This window comes from Pteropus medius, unplaced genomic scaffold, assembly GCF_902729225.1.
Source record: "Pteropus medius unplaced genomic scaffold, Ma_sr-lr_union100, whole genome shotgun sequence".
Classification (NCBI taxonomy): Eukaryota; Metazoa; Chordata; class Mammalia; order Chiroptera; family Pteropodidae; genus Pteropus; species Pteropus medius.
This window is the reverse complement of record NW_024349800.1, coordinates 60494516-60506054: the sequence shown is the minus strand read 5'-3', so window position 1 is coordinate 60506054 and position 11539 is coordinate 60494516. Positions and strand designations below refer to the sequence as shown.

At 55.6% G+C, this 11539-nt stretch overlaps 1 protein-coding gene across 2 annotated transcripts; it reads left to right on the top strand.

The window, feature by feature from the left end:
* The first annotated feature begins 1419 nt into the window (after positions 1–1419).
* Positions 1420–5818, top strand: KCNF1 (potassium voltage-gated channel modifier subfamily F member 1). Of its 2 annotated transcripts, XR_005658428.1 has the most exons (2): positions 1586–3438; positions 5808–5818. XR_005658428.1 is itself a non-coding variant. In XM_039888134.1 (1 exon), exon 1 carries the CDS (start codon positions 1651–1653, stop codon positions 3130–3132), a length of 1482 nt encoding a protein of 493 aa, XP_039744068.1. In that variant the 5' UTR covers positions 1420–1650; the 3' UTR covers positions 3133–3428. The 2 variants fall into 2 exon arrangements, 1 of the variants encoding a protein (XP_039744068.1); XM_039888134.1 differs by lacking the exon at positions 5808–5818 and having other exon boundaries at positions 1420–3428.
* Positions 5819–11539: the final 5721 nt, after the last annotated feature.

Genomic DNA, 11539 nt, shown 5'->3' with positions numbered 1-11539 from the left:
TAAACAGAAAGTACAGAGATTTCCCACATGCTCCCTGCCCCTCTCTTTTAGCTTCCCCCACTGGAGACGTCACCCACCAGAGCGGGACATTTGTCACAGGCCATGAAGCACGCTGACACATTGTTATTACTCGAAGTGCACAGTTTACACTGGCGTTCGCTCTCGGTGCTGGACATTCTGTGGGTTTGGACAACTGTGCAATGACGAGCATCCATCACCATCGTCAGACAGAGTAGTTTCACCGCCCTAAGACCCCTTTGCGCTCTGCCTAACCATCCCTCTTTCTAGAATATATTTTTTAACACGGTCCCCCAGTCACAGATGATGCTCCATAGTTCGCGGGGTAGATGACGGAACCCGTTGCGATTGGGGCACGTGAGTGGCGGAAATAAGGCTGAGGCCACGAGGCTGAGAGAGAGGGGAGAGCGCGCGTCCTCGTGCAAGAAGGACAGGCAGGCCTAGGTGACAGATTGGGGAGTGGGGGGGCGGGAGCCCTAAAATCTCGGGGCTCTGGAAACACGTGGTGGTGGTGGTGGACTGCAGGGAAATGGGACGCGGCGACCGGCAGGGCTTCGAGGCGGAATGTCAGCCTGCTAACTAACCAGCGCGGGTCAATGAGCGGACAGCGGCGAAGCTCTGGATTAAGAGGACGCCACGCTGGCGGCCCATTTCACTGAGTGACCTTGGGCAAGTGCCTTCTCTCCTGCAAGGGGCTGGACTGGATGTCTTCACTGCACAGGGCTAGGTGAAGGGGGTGGGGGGCGGGGGCGGGGGACGCAGCAGGGGAGCGTCAGGGACAGGTCGAAAGGCTTGGGGGGCCAGGCAGGGCGCCGGCGGGCGCAGCGGCGGCCTCCGAAGGGCGCGTTTCCCCGCGGAGCAACGGGCGCCAGTGCGCTTTCACCTTTGATCTTCCAGGCACAGCAGAAACTTTCCCGCCCAGCCGGCTGCCGCTTTAAAGCTCGGGCGCCCGGCCCCTCGGTGCCACGCTGCGCCCCGAGGAGCCGGCAGTCGCGCGCCTCTGCCCAAGGCTTCACCCGTCCCCCTCGCAGCTGCCGCGCGTGCCTTGCAGGATTTCACCAGAAGAGGGTACAGTTTGAGAAGCTCTTGACGTCAGGCCGGAATTCCTATTGTGTTTAGAAACCGCTCCGGCAAAGCAAGCCCAAGTTCGTGCTGCGCACCCCTCACGGACTGCGCGGGTCCGGCAGCTCCAGCTCGCGTGCGGCGCCGGGGGCGCACGCCGGGCCCGCCGGGCTCCGGGACCCGCCCGCCGCGGTCTGCGCTCACCAGCGCGGAGGACCGTGCCCGCCGCCCACCAGGGGACCCCACTCCTGCGGGAAGCCGAGCCGAAGCGGCGGATCGCGCCGCCAGGGAGCCGGGGTGAGTGCCCGGGGCGAGGCCGGTGGCCGCGAGAGCCCCCCGCCCGCGCGCCCCGGCGCCCGGATGCCAGCCCCGAGCCCCGCCGCCGGGTGCATGCCTCCCCCGCGGCGCGCCCCGGCCGGCTGCTGCCCACTGTGACCGCCCTTCCAGGCAGGCGGGCGCCAGCCGCGCTTCCCCACGGGCCGCGCACCGGTGGGACCCGCGGACCCCCGGGCGGCGGCGGCGGCGGCGACGGGGCTCGGAGCCGAGGCCGCGCGGGCTCACGCCGGGAGAATGGACGGGGCCGGGGAGCGCAGCCTCCCGGAGCCGGGCAGCCCGGGCTCCCGGGCTGGCGACGACATCGAGATCGTCGTCAACGTGGGGGGCGTTCGACAGGTGCTGTACGGAGACCTCCTCAGCCAGTACCCCGAGACCCGGCTGGCGGAGCTCCTCAACTGCCTGGCGGGGGGCTACGACACCATCTTCTCTCTGTGCGACGACTATGACCCGGGCAAGCGCGAGTTCTACTTCGACCGGGACCCCGATGCGTTCAAGTGTGTCATTGAGGTGTACTATTTTGGGGAGGTCCACATGAAGAAGGGCATCTGCCCCATCTGCTTCAAGAACGAGATGGACTTCTGGAAGGTGGACCTCAAGTTCCTGGACGACTGCTGCAAGAGCCACCTGAGCGAAAAGCGGGAGGAGCTGGAGGAGATCGCGCGCCGCGTGCAGCTCATCCTGGATGACCTGGGCGTGGACACCGCCGAGGGCCGCTGGCGCCGCTGCCAGAAGTGCGTCTGGAAGTTCCTGGAGAAGCCGGAATCCTCGTGCCCGGCGCGCGTGGTGGCCGTGCTGTCTTTCCTGCTCATCCTCATCTCGTCCGTGGTCATGTGCGTGGGCACCATCCCCGAGCTGCAGGTGCTGGACGCCGAGGGCAACCGCGTGGAGCACCCGACGCTGGAGAACGTGGAGACGGCGTGCATCGGCTGGTTCACGCTGGAGTATCTGCTGCGGCTCTTCTCCTCGCCCAACAAGCTGCACTTCGTCCTGTCCTTCATGAACATCGTGGACGTGCTGGCCATCCTCCCCTTCTACGTGAGCCTCACGCTCACGCACCTGGGCGCCCGCATGATGGAGCTGACCAACGTGCAGCAGGCCGTGCAGGCCCTGCGGATCATGCGCATCGCCCGCATCTTCAAGCTGGCGCGCCACTCCTCCGGCCTGCAGACCCTCACCTACGCCCTCAAGCGCAGCTTCAAGGAGTTGGGGCTGCTGCTCATGTACCTGGCCGTGGGCATCTTCGTCTTCTCAGCCTTGGGCTACACCATGGAGCAGAGCCACCCCGAGACGCTGTTCAAGAGCATCCCCCAGTCCTTCTGGTGGGCCATCATCACCATGACGACGGTAGGCTACGGCGACATCTACCCCAAGACCACGCTGGGCAAGCTCAATGCGGCCATCAGCTTCCTGTGCGGGGTCATCGCCATCGCCCTCCCCATCCACCCCATCATCAACAACTTCGTCAGGTACTACAACAAGCAGCGAGTCCTGGAGACTGCGGCCAAGCACGAGCTGGAGCTCATGGAGCTCAACTCCAGCAGTGCCGGCGAGGGCAAGGCGGGCAGCTCCCGCAGTGACCTGGACCACCTCCTGCCAGAGCCCCCCGGGCAGGAGGGGAGCTGGAGCAGCCGGCTGAAGATCTCCCATAGCGACACCTTCATCCCACTCCTGACGGAGGAGAAGCACCACAGGACCCGGCTCCAGAGCTGCAAGTGATGAGGGCCGTCCGGACGCAGGTGGACACACGGTGTGACAGGCTTCTCAGTGACTGCCCTGGAGGGGCTGTCCTTTGTCCCCCCACCCCTCTTCCGGACAGAACTCTGAAGGCCCTCTTGGGCACCTCTGATGAGGCTGGGTAAGACCCCTTTGTGTTGCTGGCTGTCCAGGAGCCAGGGGGAGGGAGGGGTGTCCAGGAGCCAAGGGCAGCATGGGGTGATGGAGGCCTGGTTTGGCTGATGGCAGGAGCCCCATGCAGTTCTGTATGTCTTTCAATAAAGCCCCCTGCTCTGTGCTCTCACCGGTGTTGCGGGTTCTGTCACAGGCTGGCTATCCTCCCCCCTCCCCCACGGGGGTGGCTCAGGCATGCCCCGGGGCCAGGCTGGGAGGTAGGTGTGCAGCCCAGGGGGGCGGTTTTAGTCGAAAGCTAATTAAAGGACTCATACACAGGCTTCGGTGCCAAGGAGCCTGCCACATTCCAGGAGGCTCCGCGTGCAACTCCTGTTTCCTTCTGAGGAAAAGCTTGCTCCCCGAGCATTCTCGGGAGGGGAGGAATTCACAGGGCCGGGAGCACCACGCAGCGTGGTTGCCATTTATTCATCACCTGTGCCAGGCACCTTGCACAACTTCCAGCAACCCGGCTAGGTAGGTACCCCATTTTACAGGTGAAGAAACTGAGGCCTAAGGTCAGAGAGAGGAGGGATTCAGTCTCAGATCAGATGATCCCAAAGCCCATGCATCGTCTTTCTCATCAGGTGGCCTTGGGCAGAGGCATGTGCTTGGGCCCACGGTGCGTGTGTCAGGGTCGGCTCTGCGGACCAGGAGAGGTGCTGAGCCCCCCGGGGTGGGCCTGCCTGTCCTCCAGCCCAGCCTGCCTTCTGCAATCGGGTCATCTGAGCTATCGGCTGAGTGGACAACCCTGAGAGCCCCGGGGGAACAGAAAAGAGGCAGACCTAGGTCTGGAGCCCAGGGAAGGAGGACGAGATTTCTGCCATGCCTTCTGGCTGGACCGCTTTCTCTGCTGTCCCTCCCCCGGCCTCCCCACCCCCGCCCCCTTCAGCTCTCTGGTCAATCTCTGCACCATCCTGGGTGGTCTTCCCTCCTCCCTGGGCCCTGGTTTCTCCATATGTATAAAGAGGGGTGATTTCTTGGGGCCTCATCCAGGTCTGACCTTCCAGGATTTCGAAGCCTAGAGCTACAGGACACGTGTTGGGGACGCTGCGGGGTGGGAAGCTGTCACTTTGTTGGGGGTCTTGGGAGAGGGTCAGGGCCACCCCGTGGGGTGCAAGTACCTGAATCAATGTTGTGCGTCCCACCTCGAGTGTCTCTCCAGGGAGATGCCGGGTCAGGCGACTGTGGAAGGCAGAGGAAGGAGGTGGGGTTGGGCCTGTGGGACTCAGTGGGGGCAGGGAAAGGAGTCCAGGAAAGGGATTGCTGACAGGGGCTCAGGGGCCAGCTGAATGGGTGGAATCACTCTCTTTGTCCCCCTGCCTCCAGGCCCTCAGGAAGCCCTGAGCCTGTGCTGCTGGAGGGAAGAAACAAGAAGAGGGGTGGGAGGGAGGCGGGGGGCAGGGGTGAGGGTGTGGGGGCGGTTAGAGGCCAGGAGGTGCCTTCCTTGCTGTTCACCTGAGGGTCGGGGAGAGAGCGTTTTTACGCCACAAAAGCATCTCAGAGCACGTCTCATCCTCTGTAAGCAGAAGCTTAGCCCCCGACAGGGTGAGCGTTTGTTGATCCTTCTGGAACTGGGATCAGCGGGGGGAGGGGCGGCCCTCCCTCCCTGGGGTATCTCTCTGGGGCACATTAGAACAACAAAATCCTGGTGTCCCCGCACCTATCACATTAGAATCCAGGGCGACACTCAGACATTGGTATTTTTTTTAAACTTTAAAGTGTACGCAGATCATCGGGAAATCTTGCTAAAATGCAGCCTTTGAACCAGTAGATCCCAGTGAGCCCCCGGGCCTGCATTTCCAACCCTCTCCTAGATGAAGCCTGTGCTGCTGGTCTGTGGACTCCACTTTGAGAAGCAAGAACCCAGAGCAGGAGCTGGCGAAGTATGACCCCTAACCCGTGTTTGTACCGTCCATGGGTTCAGAATGGTTTCTACATTTTTAAATGGTTTAAAGGAAATTCAAGAAAGAGTAACCTTTTGTGGTACATAAAAAACACCTGAGTCACATTTCAGTGTCTGCAAATGAGTCTTCCTGGAACGGAGCCATGACTGTTTCTCGGGTCGTCTCTGGCAGAGTTAAGTGGCTGTGACAGAGCTCACGTGGCCCTGGCAGGCTTATTTTCTGGCCCTCCACAGAAAAGTCTGCCCCCCCCCCCGGGGGCAGTAGGGAGCTGCTCTAAGTCAGGCCTGGGGGAATGCGTAGGGGCTCAACCTCCTGGGAGAGGAAGCATGAAGAAGCAGCCGGCACCAGGCACAGCCCAAACAAACCAGAGAGTGTGGGGCCCGCCTCGGAGACGGGGAGACCCTTGTCCCTCCGACAGTGGTTTCCTGTGGCGGGCTCTCTGCTGTCCTGGCTCCTGCTCCGGAAGCCTCCTTCTCTCCCTCCTCACCTGGCCTCTCCCCAATTCTGGGGACCTTCGCTCCAATCCACATCGTCTTCTCTGACTGGGGCGAATCTGACAAACTTCTTGTAACTTGTTCGTTTCTATTGAGAGAGAGGGAGAGAGCGACGTGGGGGTGGGGTGGGAGAGCAGGAAGGAGGGAGGGAAAGAGAAAGGTGGGGAGAGAGAGAAATGTGTCTTGGAATCTCAGGACATCCGAATTACAGGGAAAATAGGCATCGTCTAAGTCTAACACGCCTCCACACACACGCATCACACTGATGGGAAAACTGTGGCTCCGAACCACGCGCAGTCGACTTAGGAGGAGTTAAGTAAAGGCCTGAAGGTCCCAGCCAGATCGAGGGGTCCGTCTTGTTCTCATAAAGATGGGAGCACATGATGAATGCTCTTCTGGAAATAGAGGATTGTGACTGCAGGACTCTGTGTGTGTGTGTGTGTGTGTGTGTGTGTGTGTGTGTGTGTGTGTGTGCGTGAACAAATCATATGACAAGCTAGTTATCTTCAGTTTTACAAGTGGGGAAATTGAGCCCTAGGGAGCAGAAGCAACAGGCTGGTCACCGCGTCACCCCTTGGTGGCAGAGGAGGGAGCTGTGCCCAGGGCCTGCAGCCCACACTTATCCGGAGCACAACGGTGGCCCCCTCCTGGCCTCCATCAGAACTCAGCACCCTGCTCTGGGGTCCTCCTGGCTAGTGATGCCAGAGCTTTCACCTGATCTTCTTAAACTAGACGCTACTGTGTCAGGCGATGGAGGCATGTTCTGGGTGCTGAAGAGAGAGCTCAGGAGAATGTGCGAAAGTGGGATCTCAACGTTTCTAGTTTAAACCAGAAAACCTGACAATCTACTCAGGAAATGGCCCTAATGTCACCGTCTGTGCAGCAATTAGGTGTAATTATTGACTCTGTCTACTAAGCTCCTTAACGATGGCACAGAAAGTTTGGGTCCCAAAGAGCCTGAGCCAAAAGGCAGTTTGATGATTAAGATGAAGGTTCACAAACTGTCTAATCAAACATACAAAATGAGATGCCCAGAATGCTGTGCAGAGTTAGCACGGATGTTCTGGTATCAGCATCAACGTCTCCTTCTCTATGCTGATTTCATGTAGCAATAGTCAAAAGCAACTGTTGTGGGGATAATTTCAAAACAGAAGCAAACCCCTCAAGTGTGGCATAAAAATAAATGTAAATCAATAGAAAAGAAGGAGCTGATTGATTTCAAAATTCAAATATATAAGATTTTATAATGTACTTAGTTATTTCGATAAGCTAAAATCCTTGCTTCAGATGTAGAAAACCGTGAGCAATGGTGCCTCCATTTTATCTAAGAAGGATAATTTCTGGACCAAATTTCTCCTGGCCTCCGCCAGAACCCAGCACTCCGGGGCTAGCACTGCTGGCATCTGCTCTCAGCTTTCTCTGAGATGCAGGATGCGTGGAGGGCATCGCTGCGGATGGACTGGTTCTGGAGCTGGTGTTTTAAGGAAAGAAAGAGAAGGCAAACATTTTCTTGGGCAAGCAGCTTCGGACCAGATGCTCGGGCCGCGTGGAGTTCGGGATCCAGCCTGGCAGTCGTGGGAGGCGTCTGCCATCTGGGGTCTGGAGGTACCCCATTCAACAGTGAAAATGAAAAACCCAGAAAATGGGGTGGGGGGAAAGTCTTTGAAAATGGCAAGACCTGGAGTTATTTCACACATACTCCAGAGGACATGTCAGAGAGGCAGGTAAGATGACCCTAACAATTGCCGGGGATTATGGTACTGGTGCATTGCCTGGTTTAAAGGGGAGTTTGGGCACTGACCGGCCAGCGTGGGGAGCGGTTCCGAGGCAGGGGCCCTCGTCTCCACCTGGCTTGGTTTCTCCTTCACCCGCGGGAGGATAATGAACCGTCTCTGCAGGTCCTTGAAGTCTCCCAGGGAGATGAGGGGCAGGTGCTCCCAGGAAGGCTGTCCTGCTTTCCACCAGTTCAAGGACAGCCCAGGACCCTGTGCTCATGGGAAAGTGTGTGGCAGTGGATTTGAAAGGAGGTTTCAGCCGTACCCCCATCTGAGGTGGCACCCCCACCCCCAAAGGCTTTTCTCCACTCGTTGCAGTCTAAGACGCAACTATGGGGATGTTGTAGGTTTGCAAAAGGGAAGAACAGACAAAAACAAGAGCTGGGAGACTCTCGGCTGTCGTTTTGTGGTTTGGAGGCTATCGTTATCAGCCACCCAGACTTGCTGCGGGGGCTGCTGGAACCAACTTTATTTTTCTTTCAGCAACCGGCCAGAAACGCGCGACTGTGCTGGCTTCGGGTGAGACCCAGGTGTCCCCAGAGTCACAGTAAATTGCTTGTGGTCACGCAGCCAGAGTATCAGGGTTGCGTCAGCCTCAAAGAATGAGTTGGGAAGCCTTCTATCTGATGCCATACTTTGGAACAGAACATGGTCATTACCTGGATACTTCTGCACCCAAATCCTTCCCCAGCCGGTGGGGCCGTGCGTCCCCACTGACCTTGCAGGCTCCCTCTCTGCTGCGTGCCGTCTTGCTCTGTCCTCTTGGGATCTTGGCTTCCTTTCGGCATCTCACCTCCTCCTGCCACAGGGACTTTGCACATGCTGTTTGCTCTCTCTGATGGAAATGCTTTTCTCTCCCCTGCTTGTTTCCTGCACTTTTCTGCGTCCTTTTGACTTTTGCTGAATCGTTGCCTCTTTCCCTGATCTCCCCGTCCAGGTCAAACGCCTCTTACTGTGCGATGTGCCTCTCTCTTTACACTCATCACACTTGCAATGTAACCTTTATTTACGTGATTTTCCTTTATACGATTAACATCTGTCTCTCCCACTAGACTGTCAGCCCTCTGGAGACAAGGGACTGGGTCTTTGTTTACCTTTGAACTCCCAGAATACAGCATAGTACCAAGCACATAATAAATATGTGGTGAATGGAAGAATTTGCCCCTCACTAGGAAATGAGACATTTTAGCTTACTTATGTTAGTCAGTAACACTTCCCAGCCTACCCAATCCCCGCCAGCCACATTTAAAATTTTTTACTTCTTCTATAGCTACCCTTGTTGCTTTCCATGATATACATAAACGTCTATTTCCCAGCACGTCAGCTCTGGTTAGTATCTCTTGACTTCACATGACATGGAAATGAGAGGAGGCCTTCTCTCCCTGCTTGCTGCCTACTCTCTGGCCCCTGTGCCTCTAGTTTCTGCATTGCCAAGCTTTAAATCATGTACGCTCTGTTCCGTGACTATAATTATATCCGTGCTTTGACAGTCAGCCGATTCTAAACAAATTTAAATCAATAACCAGCATTTTAAATATTATGATTATGTAACAATTCTGCTTCACAGCTACAGAGAAGGCGATGGAACGGGATGCCACTAGGAGAAGGGGCAGCACGTGATTTTTAAAAGTTTCATGTTTGGAATATGCCTCTCACCATAACTAGGATTATGTCCTTCTTTACCACAGTATTTGCTAAAGATGAAAGCATTTTTCCTCTTGGAGACATTCTCTTCAGAGCCCTCTGATTTCCTGGTTGGATTTGTACCATTTGCTCTCCAGGGCTGTGGCATAGTTGTCATTCTGTGATCTTTTTTCACATTGCGCCCCTGGGTTTGGTGTCAAGTGTTTTTAGTTTCTTGGCTACTGCCATCCTCTTTCTTAGATACCTTTTTTGTCTTGCTGGAGATATATCCTTGGGTATATCTCTCAGGATAGATCTAGGGATGAGAAATCTCCTGTGTCTATGCATGTCTGAATATGTCTTTACTTTGCCCTGGCACAGGAACAGGACTGACAAGGGGACTGGACAGTACTTTCCAGGTCAGTTCATTTGCAAGCATCTTCTGTTTGTTCTTTTGTAGGTCATTTGATTTTTTTACTCTGGAGGCTTTTAGGATTTCTCTGTATTTTTGGAATTCTGAAATTCTTTCAGGACATAACATTTCACCTAGAAAGTTTGAAGCTTCTAAAGCTATTCCCGTTCAACACTTGGTAGTGACTTTCAATTTTGAGAGTTCAGTCTTTTTTTTAGTCCAGAGAAACTTCTTTCTATGATCGCTTTATTTTCTCTCCTGCATTTCTTCTGTCTTTCTCCTCTAAGGACTCTCACTAGAAATCGAAGATCAATTCCACATGTGTATTAACTGGTTTGTTTCCTCTTGCCTTTCTGCCCTACGTTTGAAGATTTCCTGGGCTTCATTGTCTGTAGTACTGATTTGGCGGTCAGCTGTGTTCCTTTTATCATTCTGACCGTCTGAATTTTTTGGAATTATGACTCTGCATTTCCAAGAAATCTTTCTTTCTGGTGCTGCCGTTCACCGTCAGCTCATGGACTGGTCCGGCTGTTCACTTGTGCAGAAGTTCGGGAAGCGGAAGTCAACATCGTTTTCGAGGAGCCTGACCTGGGAGGACCACAGCGGGGGTGGGGCAGTGGGACCCTTTCAGTGTCTGAGCAGCGTCTGCGTGGAAAAGGCAGGGCCCGGAGAGACCACGGCTCAGATCCTCCTCCATCACTGCCCGGCAGGATGATCTTAGCTCCTGAAGCCTCAGCTTCCCCACCTCTAAACGGGAAAAACACTTCTGCCCTGGCAGGCTTGCGGTGAGGATGAAAGGGTGATGTGGGCGGAGCTCCAGGGGGCCGCTGGATTTGCACGTTGATTGTGAATGAGCCTTCATCAGTTCCTCCAGCACACGGCCCTATACTCTTCCCACAGCCTTTCACCAGAGTGGAGAACTGCCTTTTGTTACTCTTCGCCCCAGAGCTGTCTGGCTTTTTGACTATATATGTATGTATGTATTTTAGTCTTTTCTGCGCAGCTTCTCATGCATATTCAAATCCAAGCAGTTAGGGTTCTGGGAACGGTCCAAATGTTTGTTGCACAGTGTAATTGATCTTAATATAGCCGCATCACCAAAGGCTGCGATGCTCTCGCCGCCTCCTCACTCCCCCGCACCCTGTCTGGGCCAAAGATCAACCCACCGGAAACGCCCCGCCCTCTGCCTAATGGAGACTCTTTGGCAGGGCTGGGGAAGTCTCCCGCCCCTGGGTTTTTGTTTTTCTACGAACCTAGTATCTGGTTCTTTGTTCATCATCTTTTCTATGGGTGACCGGAAGTCAAAAAGGGACTACTGGGGAGGTCGTGCATGTGCCTAAGCTCTGGGCGGTAACAGCTCTTTCCACAGAGCCCCGCTGCTCAGATCACAGGCCCTGGGCTGCGTGGCTGCAGTGCCTGGGGATACAGACAGGAGGCGCTGCGGGTAACGCGGCAGAAAGGAAGCAAGCTTGAGGCCACCCAGGCCTGGGCCCAAATTCCTTCTCCTCCCCTCCCAGCGTGAGGATTGGGCAAGTCATTCACTTCCTCCTGCCTTTCAGGGCCTGGGAGGTGATGTTGCATGAGGGAAGTGATGGATGATATCTGTTGAGGTCGCATCCTGGCTGACCCCGTTCCTAGATGTGTCACCTGAGGAGAAGGTCCCCACCTACAGAATGGGGTGGTGGCAGCGCTACTGAGCTGCTGCAAATAAAAAGTAAAGAATTTGCGGGCTTCTGCCCACGTGCCACAGTCACGGTTGGTGCGGAGTCCTAGGCACAATCAGACAAGAAGACAGGCAGCCTTGCTTACATCGAGGAGCTTTGGGGACAGAGAAGTATTTCCAAGCCTTTAAAAAAATTGTAGATCCATATTTATGATTTGCAATAGCGACTGAAAAGGCATGTCAGATCAATGGGAGCTGGTTTGGGGGAGGAACTTGGTACACGTTACAAAAAGCAAGTTCTCCTCATTTGGTTCTGAGCTTTTGACATGAAGACGTGTGATGACTGTAGTGATTGCCTGTGACCG